This window comes from Ursus arctos, unplaced genomic scaffold (assembly GCF_023065955.2).
Source record: "Ursus arctos isolate Adak ecotype North America unplaced genomic scaffold, UrsArc2.0 scaffold_37, whole genome shotgun sequence".
NCBI classification, from domain to species: domain Eukaryota; kingdom Metazoa; phylum Chordata; class Mammalia; order Carnivora; family Ursidae; genus Ursus; species Ursus arctos.
Genome location: NW_026623053.1, coordinates 18,102,249 through 18,120,910, shown reverse-complemented (window position 1 = coordinate 18,120,910; position 18,662 = coordinate 18,102,249). Strand labels below are relative to the sequence as shown.

General features: G+C 34.6%; 1 protein-coding gene across 1 annotated transcript in view; it reads right to left on the bottom strand.

Annotated features, from left to right (window-relative positions):
- Positions 1–18,662, bottom strand: part of TTC6 (tetratricopeptide repeat domain 6) — a 190,640-nt gene that overhangs the window by 65,812 nt on the left and 106,166 nt on the right. Inside the window, exons 8-11 of the mRNA XM_057306418.1 lie at positions 16,385–16,489; positions 12,449–12,541; positions 10,009–10,083; positions 1,966–2,333 (exon numbers count right to left, since the gene is read on the bottom strand). Coding sequence (XP_057162401.1) covers positions 1,966–2,333; positions 10,009–10,083; positions 12,449–12,541; positions 16,385–16,489 — 641 coding nt within the window. The remainder of the gene's footprint in view (positions 1–1,965; positions 2,334–10,008; positions 10,084–12,448; positions 12,542–16,384; positions 16,490–18,662) is intronic.

The following is an 18,662-nucleotide window of genomic DNA, read 5'->3' as shown; positions in this document are numbered from 1 at the left end:
TGACAGAAAATGCATGGGTGTGGGTTTTTAATCAGCCCAAACAGACTTTGGCAAGAGTTACTTTCCCCAGTCAAGCTTTGACTTGATATATGAGTCCATACACAGTCTGCTCCTAACCATTTGAGGGAGCCAGCAAGAGTGAGTATAATTAAACAAGCTTAAAGGTCAGATACAAGATGGTAAGAAGCATAATTCTGTGTTAACCATGTTAAGATTAGTGAAAAAAGATTTCAAACCATAGGAATAAAATTATTTTTTAAGGTTCCTCCATAAACCTGTTTTAAAATAATTATTTCATAGTTACGCTTTTGTGCTAAATTATTTTAGATTAGATTTTTTTTAAAGGAAGTTAGGAAAGCTGTACTAATATATTATCCTAGATAAATACTCCCATAGTTTGTTTTACTGCCTCCACCAAAGGCACATCCTATCACACCTGTTGGCCACATATACGAATTTCAAATTCAGTTGTTAAAAGGCAAATAAATCTCTTTCAATGGTGAAACTTTATATTCAAAGTGATAAAGAATCAGAATGCAGTAAAATACCCCACCAAAATAGTGTTTTTTTTCACCTGCTTTACAGAGATAGAAGTCACTTAGGTCATAACCAGAATGGTGCCGTGTTTTATCCTCTCTAAGATAGTTAAAGAGTCATATGCTTTGAATATATATAAAATATATTAAAAATGTATGAGCAAATTTCTGGTTCTTATCAAAAACATTCGTCAACTTAGGAAAACCTATCCGAAGTTTTCTAAAGAGGAGCTAACAAAAACAGCTCCACATATTTGTTTCAGGGAAAACCCAAGCATAAGTAGCGTGTGGGGAACCCAGGACGTGAATGGCATCTCCCCTACGGTCAGTCTCTGTTCCACTGACACTCATGCTTACATAGATGTTCCCAAGTCTTTTCAGGGACAATAAGTCACCACAACAAAACATCATTAATTTAACCCTTTTTCAGAACCAGCAAGTCTTTATAATAATGAAGTAAACAAAACACTAATGACTTTCTGATCAACAAGAAAGTCTTTACTTTTCAAAAGGGCATAAATTTAATGAATTCTTTGTCATCTGAGGAGATCTAAAGAGAAAGAAAGCCCAGAGCTTTTTGCAAACTATTTTGCACAACCCTTCAGTTCTAAGAAAGTTACACCCTGAACACTCTGACATGAGCATACCGGGAACTTCAACTGCTGTCATCTTAGGTCCTCGCACATTTTTTTTAAAGATTTATTTATTTATTTTAGAGAGAGGGAGAGAGATCGCGAAAATAGGGGGAGGGGCAAAGGGTGAGAGAGAATCTTAAGCCGACTCTCCGTTAAGCGGGGAGCCCAACACCAGGCTCCATCTCGCGCCCCTGAGATTATGACCTGAGCAGAAGTCAAGAACTGGATGCTCAACCGACTGAGCCACCCAGGCGCCCCATGTCCTTGCACGTTTTCAAACATGCTGGATACTATTAGTTCTAAGTAAGGAGAAAAATTAATAATTTCTATGTGTTGATCCCTGAATAAGGGCTCACACAACATACAAAAACACTTTAACTAGATTACTCAGTTCATTAAGCTCAAATTTAAAAACAGTTAAATCTCAGCAATCTATTCCAACTTGTTTGGAGCAGAGGTTGCTTTTTGGTGTTAAATCACTTCAGAAAAATAACTTAGTAGATTTTCTTTCTTTCCGTTGAAAGATTTCATTAAACTATCAAATTGACTTAGTTTTACTTCATGCCCATAAGTCAGCCCCAACTTGAAAATATAGTTTAAACCAGTGTATTGGTTTAAGCCAGTATATTTATATGCCCATATATTAAAAAGTAAGGGATTCTCCTTCAGCCAAGAGTTTAACATATTTTCAATGCTGAATAAAATAATAATAACTTCAGTTAGTGAACTAATAAGATTAAGGCCAAAACCACAGTACATTTCATAAACTACAACAATTATTGATTAAATAAGACCTTTTAAGAACTTTTGGAGGCTTGGATAATTCATCATACACGGCTGTAAGTCTACTGAGCTTCAATCTTTTCTTCAGTCTTGTCTTCTTTTTCTTGGGATAAACAATATAACTAATGCCAGCTTTTTTAGATGCTTCAATGAGAGAGAGAGACAGATCTCTCAAACTCCTTCCCTCCTGCATGTTATCTAAGATGGTATCTATATTTTCTTTCTCAGAGGGTTCCTCAGTTTCATTTTTCTGAGTCATTCTATGCTCCAACTGCTTTACTTTCTGAAATATGTCTTTCATATTGCTTTGCATGTCATCCTTAATCTTTATTGGAGTTGTGGCCTCCTCCTTCTTCAATTCAACTGCAGATTTTACTCTCTTATTAGCAAGGAAACAAAGATAGAAAAACTTAGAATCAAATTAGTTGCTATATGTTTTAAACTAATTCAGTTACAATTATTATTAATGAAGTTTGGTCACTTATTGAAAATTTTAAATGGTGTTCTTGATGTGTTTCAAAGTCAGCCTATAAAGTTAATAGTAGGCTGGCTAAAGCAAAGTAAGATACTTTGGTTACGTGACATTTTGTTAGCTACATAAAAATAACACAAAAGTAGATATGCATTAACTGTGATTTTATATATTCTTAATTAAAAGAGAATGTTCTTTACATATTCAAATAAAATATATACTCTGCTTTTACTTTTAATGAAAAAAATTGGTAGAATGGGTAAAAAATATTAAAATGCCTTATCCTATAAAACGAATTTGTGAGTCTATTTTCAAAAGCACTTTAACAACACTGAATTTCTATACAATAGTATTCAAGTATCCTCTACAATAATTTTCAATTCAATATTTACAAGCTTAAGAACAGAACTCCAACCTAATATTTCCTTTATCTAATCATCAGAGAATCAACTGAATTTTTAATAATATCAATATACTAATAATAAATAATTTGCAATAACTATGCATTAGACTTGAAATTCTAACAACTCATTATTAATAAAAGAGATTAGTTCCAATCCTTTGATACAGCATTTCCAGCTTATTGAGCCATTGTCAATAAATTAACTGCATTTGAGTTTGCTGATAAATAATAATTTGTTATACAAATGTTTTTCTTTATAGTGAAGTTAGGCCCAAATTCCAAACATAACAATTTCACACAAACTAGTTATATTCTTTAAGATATACTTAAGTACAATAGAGATATTGACCCTCCATAACTTTTACCGTACTTCCCCGATCTCAAAAAACTATATTAACTCACTATATAATTAGAATAGGGAATAGGGTAATACAGAGACTATAGAATATATGTATGTATAATATAGGTCTATATCAAGAAATATAGGCATATATGTATGTGGATGTGGTATATATATATCTCAGGAAAACATGTACCTGAAAAAAAAGGAGAACATAAGATGCTCATACTCCCCACTTGCTGACTAGATATGAATTACACAGAGAGGCCATATGCAGTTCTGTCGAACATTCAGAAATGAATCACTGACAGAATCTATAATTATAAAGCAGAGCTACCAGAATGCATTTGGGGTTCTTTCCCACCTTTACTGAAATATTATTGACACATATATAAGTTTAAGGTATACAGTGTGATGATATGATCCATGTATATATTGTGAAATGATTACTACAATAAGGTTAGTTTACACCTCCATCCCCTCACATAACTAACATTGTTTTTGTGTGGTGATAGCATTTAAGATCTACACTCTTAACAACTTTCAAGTATATACAGTATTGTTAGTTATAGTCACCATGCTGTACATTAGAACCACAGAATTTATGTATCCTATAGCTGGAAGTTTGTATCCTCTGACCACCATCTCAATCCTCTCCTCCCCATCGTAGCCCCACTGTCTACTCTATGTTTCTAGAAGTTCAACTTTTTTAGATTCCTCATATAAATGAGAACAGACAGTATTTCTCTTTCTCTGTCATGTTGCATAATATCCCAAGGTCCAGCCATTATTACAACTACCTACTTACAAAAGGTAAAATTTCCTTCTTTTTCTATAGTTAATATTCCATTATTTATATATGTGTGTATATGTATATATATGTATACACACACTCACACATTACAAGAAAACTGCAGCTCAACTGAGTGTTATACACAAATAATGAATCATGGAACATTACATCAAAGACTAAGGATGTACTATATGGTGACTAACATAACATAATAAAAAATTATTATAAGAAAAAAAAGAAAAAACTGCAGCTCAATATCCCTGATTAACACAAATAGAAAGTACTCAAGAAATACTAGCAAACGGAACTCAACAGCTCATTAAAAGGATCGTACAACATGATCATGTGGGATTTATCTCTCAGATGAAAGATGATTCAACATACACAAATCAATATATGTAACATACCATATTAACAGAATGAAAGATAAAGACCATGTCTGATTGTTTCAATAGATATAGATAAAGCATCTGACAAAATTCAACATTCTCTCATGATAAAAACTCTCAACAGATTTGGTATAGAAGGAACATACCTTAGCATAATAAAGTCCATATATGACAAACCCACAGCTAATATCATCATCAGCAGTAAAAGACTGAAAACTTGGGGTGCCTGGGTGAGTCAGTCATTAAGCGTCTGCCTTCGGCTCAGGTCATGATCCCAGGGTCCTGGGATAGAGCCCCGCATCTGGCTCCCTGCTCAGTGGGAAGCCTACTTCTCCCTCTCCCACTCCCCCTGCTTGTGTTCCCTCTCTCACTGTGTCTCTCTGCTAAATAAATAAAATCTTAAAAAAAAAAAAAAAGACTGAAAACTTTCCTGCTAAGATCAGGAACAAGACAAGAATACTCACTCTTGCTACTTTTACTTAGTACTGGAAGTCTTAACCAAAGCAATTTGGAACAGGCAATCAAATTAGAAAGGAAGTAGTAAAATTATCTCTGACAATTTTATTTGCAGATGACATAATCTTATATAGGCAAAACTCAAAGACGCCACCAAAAAACTGTTAGAACTAATTAATGAATTCAGTAAACCTGTAGGTTACAAAATCAACATACAAAAGTCAGTTGCATTTTTGTACACTAACAATGAATTATCTGAAAAAGAAATAAAGTAATTCCATTTGTAATAACATCAAAAATAATAAAATTAGTTAGGAATAAATTTATTCAAAGAGGTGAATGATTTGTATATGGAAAGTTAGAATACAATGATGAAAGAAACTGAAGACACAAATAAATGAAAGATATTTCATGCTCATAAATCAGAAAAATGAGTATTTTAAAATGTCCACACTACCAAAGCCATTAATAGATTCAGTACAATCCTTACCAAAATTCCAATGTCATTTTTACAGAAATAGCAAAAACAATCCTAAAATTCATATGGAACCACAAAAGACCCTGAATAGTCAAAGCAGTCCTGAGAAAGAAGAAAAAGCGTGGAGGCTTCACAATTCCAGAATTTGAACTTTATTACAAAACTATAGTAGTCAAAACAGTATGGTACTGGCATAAAAACAAACACATAGACTAATGGAACAGAATCAAGAGTCCAGAAATATCCCATGCGTATACGGTCAATTAATATTTGACAAAGAAGACAAAATACTCAATGAGGAAATGACAGTCCCCAATAAATTATGTTGAGAAAACTAGGTATTCATATGCAAAAGAATGAAATCTCCTATCTCACACTACTCACAAAAATTAACTCAAAATAAATTAAAGATTTAAATTTTAATTCTTAAACAATAAAATGACTAGAAGAAAACAGGGAAAGGCTATTTGATATTGGCCTTGGTAATGATTTTTTGGCTATGACACCAAAAGTACAAACAACAAAAGCAAAAATTAACAAGTGGGACTACATCAAACTAAAAAGCTTCTGCACAGCAAAATAAACAATCAGTAAAACGAAAAGGCAACCTATAAAATAGGAAAAATATTGCAAACCATCTATCTGACAAGGGGTTAATATCCAAAATACATAAGCAATTCTTACAACTCAATAGGAAAAAAAATCAAAAAATCCAATTAAAACATGGCCAGAGCAACTGAATAGGGATTTTTTTTCCCCAGAGACATACAAATGGTCAATGGGTTCATAAAAAGATGTTCAACATCACTAATCATCAGGGACATGCAAATCAAAACCACAATGAGGGGGCAGCTGGGTGTCTCAGTTGGTTAAGTGTCTGCCCTCAGCTCAAGTCATGATCGCAGGGTCCTGGGATCAAGCCCTGCATCAGGCTCCAGGCTCAGCAGGAAGTCTGCTTCTCCTTCTGCTCTCTGCTCTTGCTCTCTTCTCACTATCTCTGTGTGTCTCTCTCTCTCAAATAAATAAAATTTTTAAAAAACACATACGATGAGATATCACCTCAAACCTGTTAGGATGGCTATTATAGGGAGGGGTTCCCATCCAAGATGACAACATAACAAGACCCTGAACTCACTTCCTCCACAGAACACACCGAATTATACCTTTTTACAGAACAATTTCTCCTGAAGAACTGAGGGCTATCTGAACAGCTTCTGAACAATCAAAGATCGAATGATGAAGAAAGAGTAGCAAGAGAGATGGAGACATAGTAACAGAGGGAACCTCCACCCCTGATCCTGCAAACACCACTGGGGAGGGATAGTACTGAGGAAATGAAAACAGATTCATCTGTTCTTGGACACAGAAAAAAAAGCCACAGTTTAAAAGAGCAGCTAGCATATAAAAGAGACAACACTGGAACTCTACCAAATGGAGGAGGAGCTTTGGAAAACTCTGCAGGTCAGAGGAACTAGAGAACAACACATTTTACATCCGTCCCCCACCTTAAAAGTCCAGATAGGAGCAGGGTCTGGATATCGTAACTGGTGTGTCCAGTCATCACAGTGAGCTTATTACCTCAGTAAGCCCAGGGTCCACAAGTCCACACCAGCTGGGGCACAGAAAATAAACCAGGACTTTCATTTGTTTGTTTTAGTTTTTTTTATTTTTCATTAATTTTTTTTAATTATTTTTTATTTGTCTTGTTTTGCTTTTATTTTTGTCCTTTTGGGATTTTTTTCTTTTTTCTTCTTTTTTTCCTTCTTTTCTCTGTTTTCTTTTTTCTTTTGTTATTTTCTTTTGTTATTTTATTATTATTTTCTTCTTTCTGTAGAGAGCCATGGTTTAAAAGAGCAACTGGCATATACAGCCACAGATCCAGCCAGCCAGCAAAAGCCACCAAGCACACACAGTCAACACAGGGAACACTGTACACAAGACCGTTCCTTCAAGTTTAGGAGAAGCAGCTGTTCCATCTAGTCCATAGAAACAAAGGCAGAAAGTCAAGCAAAATGGGGAGACAGAGGAATATGTTCCAAAAGAAAGAACAAGAAAAATACCTCAGAAAAATAAATAAATGAAACGGAGATTAGCAATATGCCTGATAAAGAATTTAAGGTAATGATCCTAAAGTATTCACTGGGCTGGACAAAGGAGTGGAAGAACTCAATCAAATATTCAATAAAGAGATAGAAAATATAAAAAAGAATCAATCAGAGTTGAAGAATACAATCATGGAAATAAAAAACATAGTAGAGGAAATCAACAGTGGATTAAAGATGCAGAAGAATGTATCAGTGACCCGGAAGACAGGGTAATGCAAAACACTCAAGATGAACAGCAAAAAGAGAAAAGAATTTTTCAAAATGAGGATAGATTAAGAGATCTCTTGGACGACCTCAAGCAAACAAACATTCATATGATAGGGTCCCAGAAGGAGAAGAGAGAGAGAAAGGTGTAGAAAACTTATTTGAAGAAATAATAACTGAAAACTCCCCTAACCTAGGGAGGGAAATAGACATCCAAGCCCAAGAAGCACAGAGAGTTCCAAACAAGGAGGCCCATGCCACAGCACATAATAATTAAAATGTCAAAGGTTAAAGATAAAGAGAGAATCTTAAAAGCAGCAAGACAGAAACGAAAAGTTACCTACAGGAGAAAACCTATATGGGTAACACCTGATTTTTCAGCAGAAACTTTACAGGCCAGAAGAAAGTGGCATAATATATTCAAAGTGCTGAAAGGAAAAAACCTACAACTAAGGATACTCTACCCCCACAAAGTTATCATTCAGATTTAAAGGAAAGATAAAGAGTTCCCTAGACAAACAGAAGATAAAGGACTTTATCACCACTAAACCATCCTTACAAGAAATTTTAAAGGGACTTCTTTAAGTGGAACAGAAATGGCCAGAATTAGACATAAAAAAATTATGAATAAAAAGATGTAAAACATGGCAACTTATGCATAAAATGTGGAGGAGGGAGTAAAAAGGGAAAAGAAAGGGAAAAAGAAAAAGAAGTTATTTTTCTGTTTTTTGGGTTTTTTTTTTTCTTCAGAATGTGCTTGAACTTAAATGGTCATCAAATTTGTATAGATTGCTATTTACTTTGGGTGTTATATATGAACCTAATGGTAACCATAAACCCAAAAACCTATGACAGATACACAAAAAATAAGGAGGTAGAATGGTTATTATAAAAGAGACAAGAGATATCAAGTGTGGGCAAAGCTATGGGGAAAAGGAAACTTGTGCACTACTGGCGGAAATGTAAATTGGTGCAGCCACCACGGAAAACAGTATGGAGGTTCCTCTAAGAATTAAAAATAGAGCTACCCTAGATCCAATCCCACTTCTGGGTATATACCAAAGGAAATGAAATCAGGATCTTGAAGAGATATCTTCACTCCCTAATTCCTTACAGCATTAGTCACAATAGCTAAGATATAGAAACAATCTAAGTGCTCATTAATGGATGAATGGATACAGACAATGTTATATGTGTGTGTGTATATACATGGATGGACCCTGAGGACATCATGCTAAGTAAAATAAATAAGTTAAATAAGTCAGACAGTGAAAGACAAATACTACATGATCTCTCTTATATGTGGCATCTTAAAAACAACAACTTGTAGATACAGAAAATAGATTGGTGGTTGCCAGAGGCAAGGAATGGGTGATGGATGAAATGGGTAATAATGATCAAAAGGTACAAAATCCCCTTATAAAATAAATTAGTCCTGAGGATGTAACACATCATAGTGACTATACTTAAAATACTGTATGTATATTTGAAACTTGCTAAGAGAGTAGATCTTAAAGGTTCTCATCACAAGAAAAAAAAATGTGTAACTATGTCTGGTGATGAATGTTAACTAGACTTATTGTGGCAATCATATTGCAATACATACAAATATTGAATCATTATGTTGTACACTTAAAACTAATATAATGCTATATGTCAATTATAGGCCAATAAAAAAATCTTAAGGATAGTGTGCTTGTACAGGGATATAAAACAGAGGAATCAAAAGGTCAGTAAGAAAAGAGAATGTCAGAAATGACATAGGAAGCAGGCTAATATGAAGCAGGTTAAAAGCAAGTTACAAGCAAGTAACAAAGAATCAAGAAAGATTCGTAAGATTTCAGAGAGAAAACAAAAGCTGGAAGCTAGATGTCACTGCCACGGAGGGTAAGAACCAGCCGCTCCAAAAACCTGTGGATTATTGGTGCAGAGGAAAGTACACTGCATTTAGTAAGAGAGGGTGTGGGCCGAAGTTCTAGCTCTGCCATTTATCACTTTCTGACCTTTGCTTTTTCACACATAAAACAAGGGTAATATCTGTCTCGCCTTTCTACTCTCAGAACGCTGTAAAGCTCAAGACCAGACTGGAATAGTATCCATGAAAATGCTTTGAAATTGTGAGCCCAGTACAAATGTAGGTCAATATCATAATAACTTGATTTATAATATGCCAGGTAAAGTCAAACTATGAACAGGAGATACTCCCAAGAGCTGTTGAAAATCTTAAATTGGCACCACCAACCAATTTTACAGGAGCTGCCAAATACACTCTTGAATCCAAACATTTAATCAATTCTGAATGAATCAACTGACTACATTATTTCAGGAAAGCAAACAAAAAAAGCATCAATAGTGGTTATTACTAGAAACATAAACGTTTTCTTTGAATAATAAGAACTAAAAAATTATCATACCTTTAATTGTGGAGATGGTGTACTGAAACATTTTTGGATATTTTCAAATGATGCAGATTTTCTTAGGAAAAAAACCTGAAATATTCAAATGATAAATATGCATTGACTATAGATACTATTTGGTAAAGTAAAATATCATATAACAATTGACTAATGATAACTGCTTAGGTAAATTAACGAAATGCAGCAATGCTAATTGAAATACACATTCTTATTGATTTTGAAGTCACTGACTTCACAGAGAGAAGCAGAACTGAAAATCCATCAATTAATTTAGAAAACTGTATAATAATAGAAACAATCTTATTTTTTAAAATTCAACTTGATACAACAAACACTTACCAAAGTGTTCTGGTTGGTGCAAGTGGCACAGGTGTGTATGAATGTGCCGTAAATATCCTGACCCATGAATCCCCTCAGCAGTGAGGCTGCACTAGTGGGACGTGAAGCAGCTACTGTCCTCTGAACAGTCACCTCTAAATACAAGCAACCTCAACCCTTCATTCCACCAGACCATAAAAACACCATCACTCACAGTGAGAGCTATTATATTGAAAGAGTTGGGAAATACTACTATACTAGATAGTGTAGAAAGTACAGAAAAAATTGACATGTTCCATATCCTCAATCACCATCAATAATGGTGGAAACAGAAGGAGAGAAATAACTGTAATCCAAAGCTGCCGTGGCACTGACAAGATGGCATGACTGAATCCTGTGTGAAGAGAACGTACGGTAGGGAGAGGTCAGTTCTCAGTGGGATGGCACCTGGATAGACTAGCTGAAAGAGTTAGCACAGGGCTGGCCTGTGAAAGGTAGCAACATCTCCATAGCCTGAGATAGAGGTGAGAATATTCCAGGCCAAGGAAACAGCCTAAACAAGCCCAGAGAAATGTCAAAATGCAGGGGGTTTCCGTCCCCGAGGACTCGGGTGCAGGTGGAGTACAGGCTATGTGGAGGTGACACAAAAGCATTAGTATAATGGGAGGTAAGATAGAAAGTATAGTTGAGGCCAGGTTATGAGGCTCAATGAAGCAATTTGACTTTATTTGGTAGGTGGCGTTCCTCAGTTTGAGACATGAGTGACATAATTATGCCTGTGTTTTAAGACTATAGCAGGAGGCAGTAGGGGGATGGATTGGAAGAAGCCTCTACTAAAAATGGGAATGGGTGACAGGTAGGTGTAAGTAGTGCTACTGCAATAGTCCAGAAAGTATAAATGGCATTCTGACTAGAAAGGGACGTTCGTTGGTTCAGTTATTTTTTGTATGATGGCTACTGCTGTTGGTGCTATGGATAAAACAGTGATGAAGAATGCTATGACCCCAGGCTGGTGAGGAATAAAAAGATGAAACACACATAAGGACAGAGATTTAGTAAGTGCTATAAGGAAAACAGCAAAAAAATAAAAAAATAAAAAGTGATCTATATTAATTAGAAACATTATTTCCTCAAAAAAAGAAGGTATTACCTAACTATATGGGAGATAAAGGAGGAGTCAAAGACATATCTATAACCTAGTTAACTGACTAGAATACGATTTGAGTTGTCCCAAGGCACTAAGACTTTCTGCTGTGTGCCATTCAGAATCCCAAGATATCATCAAGGGGAGGAGAGGCCTGAAGGCACTAATGAGAGAAAAATAAAACTGTTTCTTGTTTGTCCCCCATAAAATTCAGGACATTTATTAAACCAGTTATGTATACTTCATACTTTCCTTCTTCTCTCGACTTCTCTCAATCGCTATCTCTTTTCTCTCCAATTATGTTTATTATTTAATTAGCTTCCTTGGATACACTACAGTGATAACAAAGTCATGAGCATGAGTCTAATCACCATTGAGAGAATTCAGTTTTACTCTTTCATGGCCATAACCAACCCGCCCATTTGGTCCAAACATTCACAAACATGTTTCTTTAATCATTTAAGACCTAGGCAATAGGGATGCCTGGGTAGCTCAGTCCTTAAGCGTCTGCCTTCAGCTCAGGTCATGATCCCAGGGTCCTGGGATCGAGCCCCGCATCGGGGTCCCTGCTCAGCAGGAAACCAGCTTCTCCCTCTCCCACTCCCCCTGCTTGTGTTTCCTCTCACGCTGTCTCTCTCTCTGTCAAATAAATAAAATCTTAAAAAAAAAAAAAAAAGACCTAGGCAATAAGTGATAAATAAGTGCAAGACCAGAAATTTTCAAAATTTTAGGAAAATTCACAGCAGATATTCTGCTATTAATTAGTAAATAACATCTTCTGAGTGTTACAAAGACAACATATTTGAAAAAGAGGAAATGTGTCCTCCACGAAGACACCACTAGTGAATGTTGTGAGGCATTTCCCAGACTGAGGAAGCACCAAGAAATAATTTCCAGAACTACTAGAAATAATATATCTGAGCTGTAGGCAGATAAAGCAACCGACCCACAACTTAGAATAAAAATTGTACATACCCTAGAACTTCTGCTACGCTGATTTAACATAGTGACACTTTCCTTGCTTACAGCTGAAAATCTCTCAGTTAAAATTCTGCTTGCTTGAACACTCTGTAATACAAAGATAACAGTTTTAAATTATACTTTAAAAACCCGATGATCACTGTTACTTCATAGCACACATTATTATCAAAAGAGAAATGTATTGAAAAGGTAGAAGTAGAGACAACATTTACCAAAGACACATCAAGAGTCCAGCTACAGCCTTAGTATTTGGCCCAAACCCACAATTTGGCTTCCGTGTTGGCCATTAGCCGAAGAGATATTTCTACCTTATGTCAACAGATTCTCTTGAAGGAGATGTGAGCATCACATTTTCATGGATGCCATGCCTATTTATGCAAATTAATATTCTCCAATCTTACACTAAGGTAATCTTTTATATACTTTATGTTATGAACCTTCTTACTGTAACTCATTATATATTTTTCCCCAAAAAATATTATCTTCTTAAGTAAGTGAAATGTTTAGACTATACTTAAGAAAAGGAAATGCAAATATGTACAACAATCTTTCAAGATTTAAATTACACATATACTTTGACCAGGAATTCCAAATAGAAAAATACACATATGTATTCAAAGATGTATGTGCAAGCGTGGTTCATGGGAAGGTGGTCTTTGTTTTGGTTTTTGGTTTTTAATGATACACCCTCAGCTGAGATCCTGACTAAAACTACATGAGACATCTTGAGCCAGAACCTCCCAGTTAGGCTAGAAACTGTGGATTCCAGATCCTCAGAAACTGTGTGAGGTAATAATAGTTTGTTGTTTTAAACTGCTAAATTTGGGGATAATTTGATCTGCAGCAATAAATAATTAATATACCCTTCTAAACTGGGTTAGTGGCTTTCAGCACCAGGAAGAGATAAGGAAAAGGGTTACAGAACAAATGGGGAGAAGGGGACTTTTTTTGAATGGGGACATAATTCATACCTCTCCGGGTTCATAGGAGGGTCAAATGAGATAACACACATGAAGTGCCTGGCACAGTCTCCGGCTCATAATAAATATTCAATAAATGAGAATCAATAGAAGTATGTTTTAACCAAAAAACTCAAGATGCAGAATAATATGGATTACATGATTCCACACACGTAAAAACATTAATTTGCATGTATTTGGATTATATAAATGAAAAAAAAATGTCTGAAAGGATACATACAATGCATTTAATAATCGTTAACTTCAGAGAGAAGAGAACTGGGAAAGGACAGCATTCAAGGTGGGGAAAGTCTCTGTGTCATACACAGCTGTATCATTTGAATTTTTTCTACACTAAAGTATTCATATACTACTCATGCAAGTTCTTAAGTGATTTTAATTGGCCTTGTTACTCAGAACAGCAAAAACAGTAATACTGCCAAAGGAAATAATGGTGGTTTAACAAAAGAGAGAATAGAAAGAAAAATTTAAAAAGATAGAAACCACAAAATAATAATAATTATTATTATTATTATAAGACCAAATTAACCACATGCTACTTATATGGTTATCTGAAACAAAGCAAAAACAAAGAAAAACAATGAAGGATTAAAATGAAAATATTCTTGAATGCAAACAGAAAAGAACACAGGGCTAGCCATATTACAGTAGAATTATAGCATTAAAAAAGCTGAAGTAGGTCATTTAAAATTGATAAGAGGCAGAATTCATAATAAAGGTAAAACATTGCTAAATTCATAATAAAGATAAAACAGCTTCTAATTACATAAAGTAAAAACTGCAGGTAATACATGAAGAAATCGGTAAAACACAACTGCTGAAAAATCCCCAATAGTGTTTTTTATTTTATTTTTAATTTTTTTAAGCTTATTTATTTTTTTTAGTAATCTCTACATCCAGCGTGGAGCTTGAACCCACAACCCCGAGATCAAGAGTCACATGCCCGTTCAACTGAGCCAGCCAGACACCCCCCCTTGCACACAGTGTTTTATAGATTAAATGAAAAAATATGCCACCAAAGAACGAATAATATGACAATGGCTATATCTATTCCTAATTGAGCACTTATTATTCATTAGGCAATACGCTATGTAGTCTCTCACTAAATTCTCAGAACACCTATTGTACATACAAAAACCTGAGACTTGAAGAAACTAAGATTATCCAGAAAGTAAGTGGGAGTCATATCCAAGATGGATTGGAAAGACTATGCTCCGCTTAGTGCTGCCACAATGTGAAAATGGTCACAACTTATAACACCATTGAATTAATAGACAATATTGGGACATGTAGGAAACCATAAAGCAAATACCAATAAATTCCGAGACTGGTATTCTAAAGAACATATTTTCTTATGTTAATAAGGATACAGAATAGAATTAAAACAAAATAATGCCAAATCAAAACAGTGTTAAAAAACACCTTCCCATACAAATCATGTATCAAAGAGATAATGAAAATGACAATAGAAATTTAGAAAATAAATGAACACACTATAAATAAAAATTTATGAAATAAGATCAACTCTTACATAGAAGAAAATTCAGGAAGTACTTATATTACTTAAAATGAAGAAAAATAAAGAAATTCATTAAAATGTAAATCAACACAAGAAATTAGAAAAATACCCAATAGAAATGTCAACTTTCTATAGAAAGCAGGAAGCCAACAACAACAAAAATTTTCAAAAAGAGAAGTAAAAAAAAATTCAAAGGGGCAAAAATTGAAAAAATTCAGAAGTTTTTTTGGTCAAAGACGGTAGATTGAACTTATTTGTTTTTCTGACTGACAGGCCATGATTTCTAATAGCTAAGGGATCCTACATTATAAACCCTGCTAAAAAAAATTAAATATGGTTTTATACTGGGCTCAGTATAGTAATTTGACAATTAGAGACTAAAGCATTTGTAATTGAAAATGAGAGAAGACAAAAAAATTAAACTCATTTCTAAAAACTATTTTTTGGAAAGAAAAAATTCTCAAAAATATGATTAGACATGGAAAGAAAATTATAGCAACATTAGAAATAGAGACTAAGACTAGAGAGACTACACAAACACTGCATAAAATTTATACATTTCAGTCCAATAGATGGCTTTCTGTAAGAATACACTTTATCAATTGACTCAAGAAAAAATACTTAACATTGAACAACCCAAGAAAAAGGAATCCTTGTGCACTGTTGATGGGAATGCAAACCGGTGCAGCCACTATGGAAAACAAGTGTGGAGGTTTCTCAAAATATTAAAAATAGAGGGGTGCCTCATTGGTTCAGTCAGCATAGCATGTGACTCTTGATCTGAGGGTAATGAGTTTGAGTCTCCCAGTGGGCATAGGGATTTTTTTTAATTAAAAATAGAATTACCAGATGATCCAGTAATTCCACTACTGGATAATTCCTCAAAGAATGCAAAACACTAGTTCAAAAAGATACATCCTCCTCTATGTTTATTGCAGCATTATCCACAATAGCCAGTAATTGCCTTGCAGAAGAATAACAGGTGAACTTGGTTTTCTTCTCTTGATTTTTCTAAGTTTTAAAATAATCAATATAACACGAAATGAGAGCAAACACTTTAAGGGAAGAAGAAAAAACAGTGATAACTGTATTGGTCGATGTTAAGCTTTTTTTAAACATTAAATTAACTAAAAGTTCACTTTAAAAAGCAAATGCAAATGACATGAAGATCTTCTAAACAACCTGAGTAGTTCTATATCTTGGAACCGCAGTCAAATAAAATATTTTTTCAAAAAGAAAACAGAATAATCTTCTCGACTGGCTAAAGTAATATGAATAAGTACAATGCTATAGTACCATTCGGTCTTTCTTAATTATGGCAATAGTTGTCTGACAACTTACAAAACAACTGTCTAGTAAAATTTAATGTCATAATCAATTACACAATTTAATTATTCAACAACAACAGAGAAAAGTCATTCTGCATGTTACCTCATATTTTGGATATAGAGTTTCCTTCATCACAGATACTGGAACAGAGAATTTGGGTGAAGTTAGATTCCAAAACAACTTTGTACATCCTGGATAAGCAGACACCTTTGAAAATAAAATAAAAAGCTATAAGAAACTAACAAATGATCTCTAGTGTAAAAACCCAAACTCCCATCAAAAGTGTTTCTAGTGGCCCAGATAACGAGTTGATTGGTTCCACAGCCTCTGCAAGTCTGGGAAAGACAACTTTTCATACCCATCAGATTAGCAGAAATGTAAAGATAGCAATTCCAACGGATGCTGAGAATGTGGGGAAACTCCTGGAACCACATAGGAGGCAAGCAGGCCATTTCTAGGTAAATAGAAAATGTACATGCCATATGACCCAGTAATTTCACTTTCAGCTATATATACCAAGAAAATTCTCATACATTTGCATAAAGAGAGATGTACAAGAATGTTCACAGAGCATATGAAATAGTAAAAAACAAAGCCCAGGGGCGCCTGGGTGGCACAGCGGTTAAGCGTCTGCCTTTGGCTCAGGGCGTGGTCCCTGCGTCGTGGGATCGAGCCCCACATCGGGCTCCTCCGCTATGAGCCTGCTTCTTCCTCTCCCACTCCCCCTGCCTGTGTTCCCTCTCTCGCTGGCTTTCTCTATCTCTGTCGAATAAATAAATAAAATCTTAAAAAAAAAAAAAAGCCCAATCTAAATGTTCATTAATAGAAAAACAGATGAATAAAATACGGCATAGTCATATAACTAATACTATAAGGCTATTCAAGCCCAAAAATTATAAACCACGGATGGATCTTAGAAGCATAGTATTGACAGTATAATAAGCAAGTTTTAGAAAGATCCATACAAAATAGTGTCCTTTATATAAATGTCTCTAGAACACGCAGAACTGTAGTACTTATTGTTTAGTGCCACAAATACATCTATTAAAGTGTAAAATCATGGACTAGAAAGACCACAATTGTAACAGTAACTGCCCTTGAGTAAGGAGGAAGGGAAATGGAATTAGAAAAAAGTACAAAAGGACTTATTTTTTAAAATTTCTTTTATTTTATAAAATCTGAAACAAGTATGACAAAAAGTTAGCATCAATTCTTGATAAAGTGTCCCCAAGTATATGTTAGTTTGGCTTCTATAATTGTTTATTTATTCAAACTTTTTCAAAATAAAACTTAATCAGGCATAGGTGAATTTTGAGGGAGGTGAAACTGTTCTATATGATACTGGAATTGTGGCTATATAACATTATGCGTTTGTCAAAACCTACTGAACTTTAGAGCACAAAGAGTGAACCTTTGTGTATGCAAATCTTAAAAAATCATTTAGGAAATCAAGAGGAACCCCAGGATGGAATGCAGAATATAACAAAACAGTCTAACTGTATTATAAATGTCTGAAACAACCTCACTGAAGGGGGAGGGGAGAAATTTGCTGAACTTAGTAGTTTTGGAAATGAGTATAGTTTATAAAAGTAGAGGCAAAAGAAATGGTACATAACACTGTACTTTAGTTGGTGAAGTTGTATGCTACAGAAATGTGGGTTCATAAATCTGACACTTCTGTACTGGAACTGAACAGTTAGGTAAATGAATGGCAGATGGGAAAGGCCAGGATTACCCCTGTTGGATTGGGAGTTTAAAGAAAAGCAAGGGAGGAGATTAGAATGATCATGTGGTAATGGAATAGAGTTGGAGACATCAGTATGAACTCATGTTTAGCTTAATTTAGACACAGATGGTTACGTATAGAAATATTTACAGGAGTTAGTATACCAAACATATTTCCTTGCTGTGTCAGCTGAGAAGGCCTGGAAGCAACAACACGCTTGTACTAACAAGCACACCTAATGCCTAGATCTTGTTTCTAATCACATTTCCCAGTATAGGCAACTAGGGTTTCTTATATAAATGGCTGATTCTATGGACTGGGGCAGGAAATATACAAAATGAGCCTGTTTTTTTAAAAAGTGTTTAAAAAAATCCCACAATAATGGGATATGTAGAAGAGACATAGGAGCCAACTGAAGGAACTCTTAATAACCAAAGCTCAAAATATGTTAGCAAAATAATAATAATAATAAAGTATTATTAAAGTAGAACTCAAAGTACAACATAAATATCCATGAGTCATACTGATATAAATAACTGAATGAATAAATAAATAAGAACAGACAAATCTGCACAAATACAGATTAATTTTTTTGTTACACTCTGCCCCCAAGAAGGTAGAGCACAACTCCACATTCGTTAAGCTTGAGCTGCC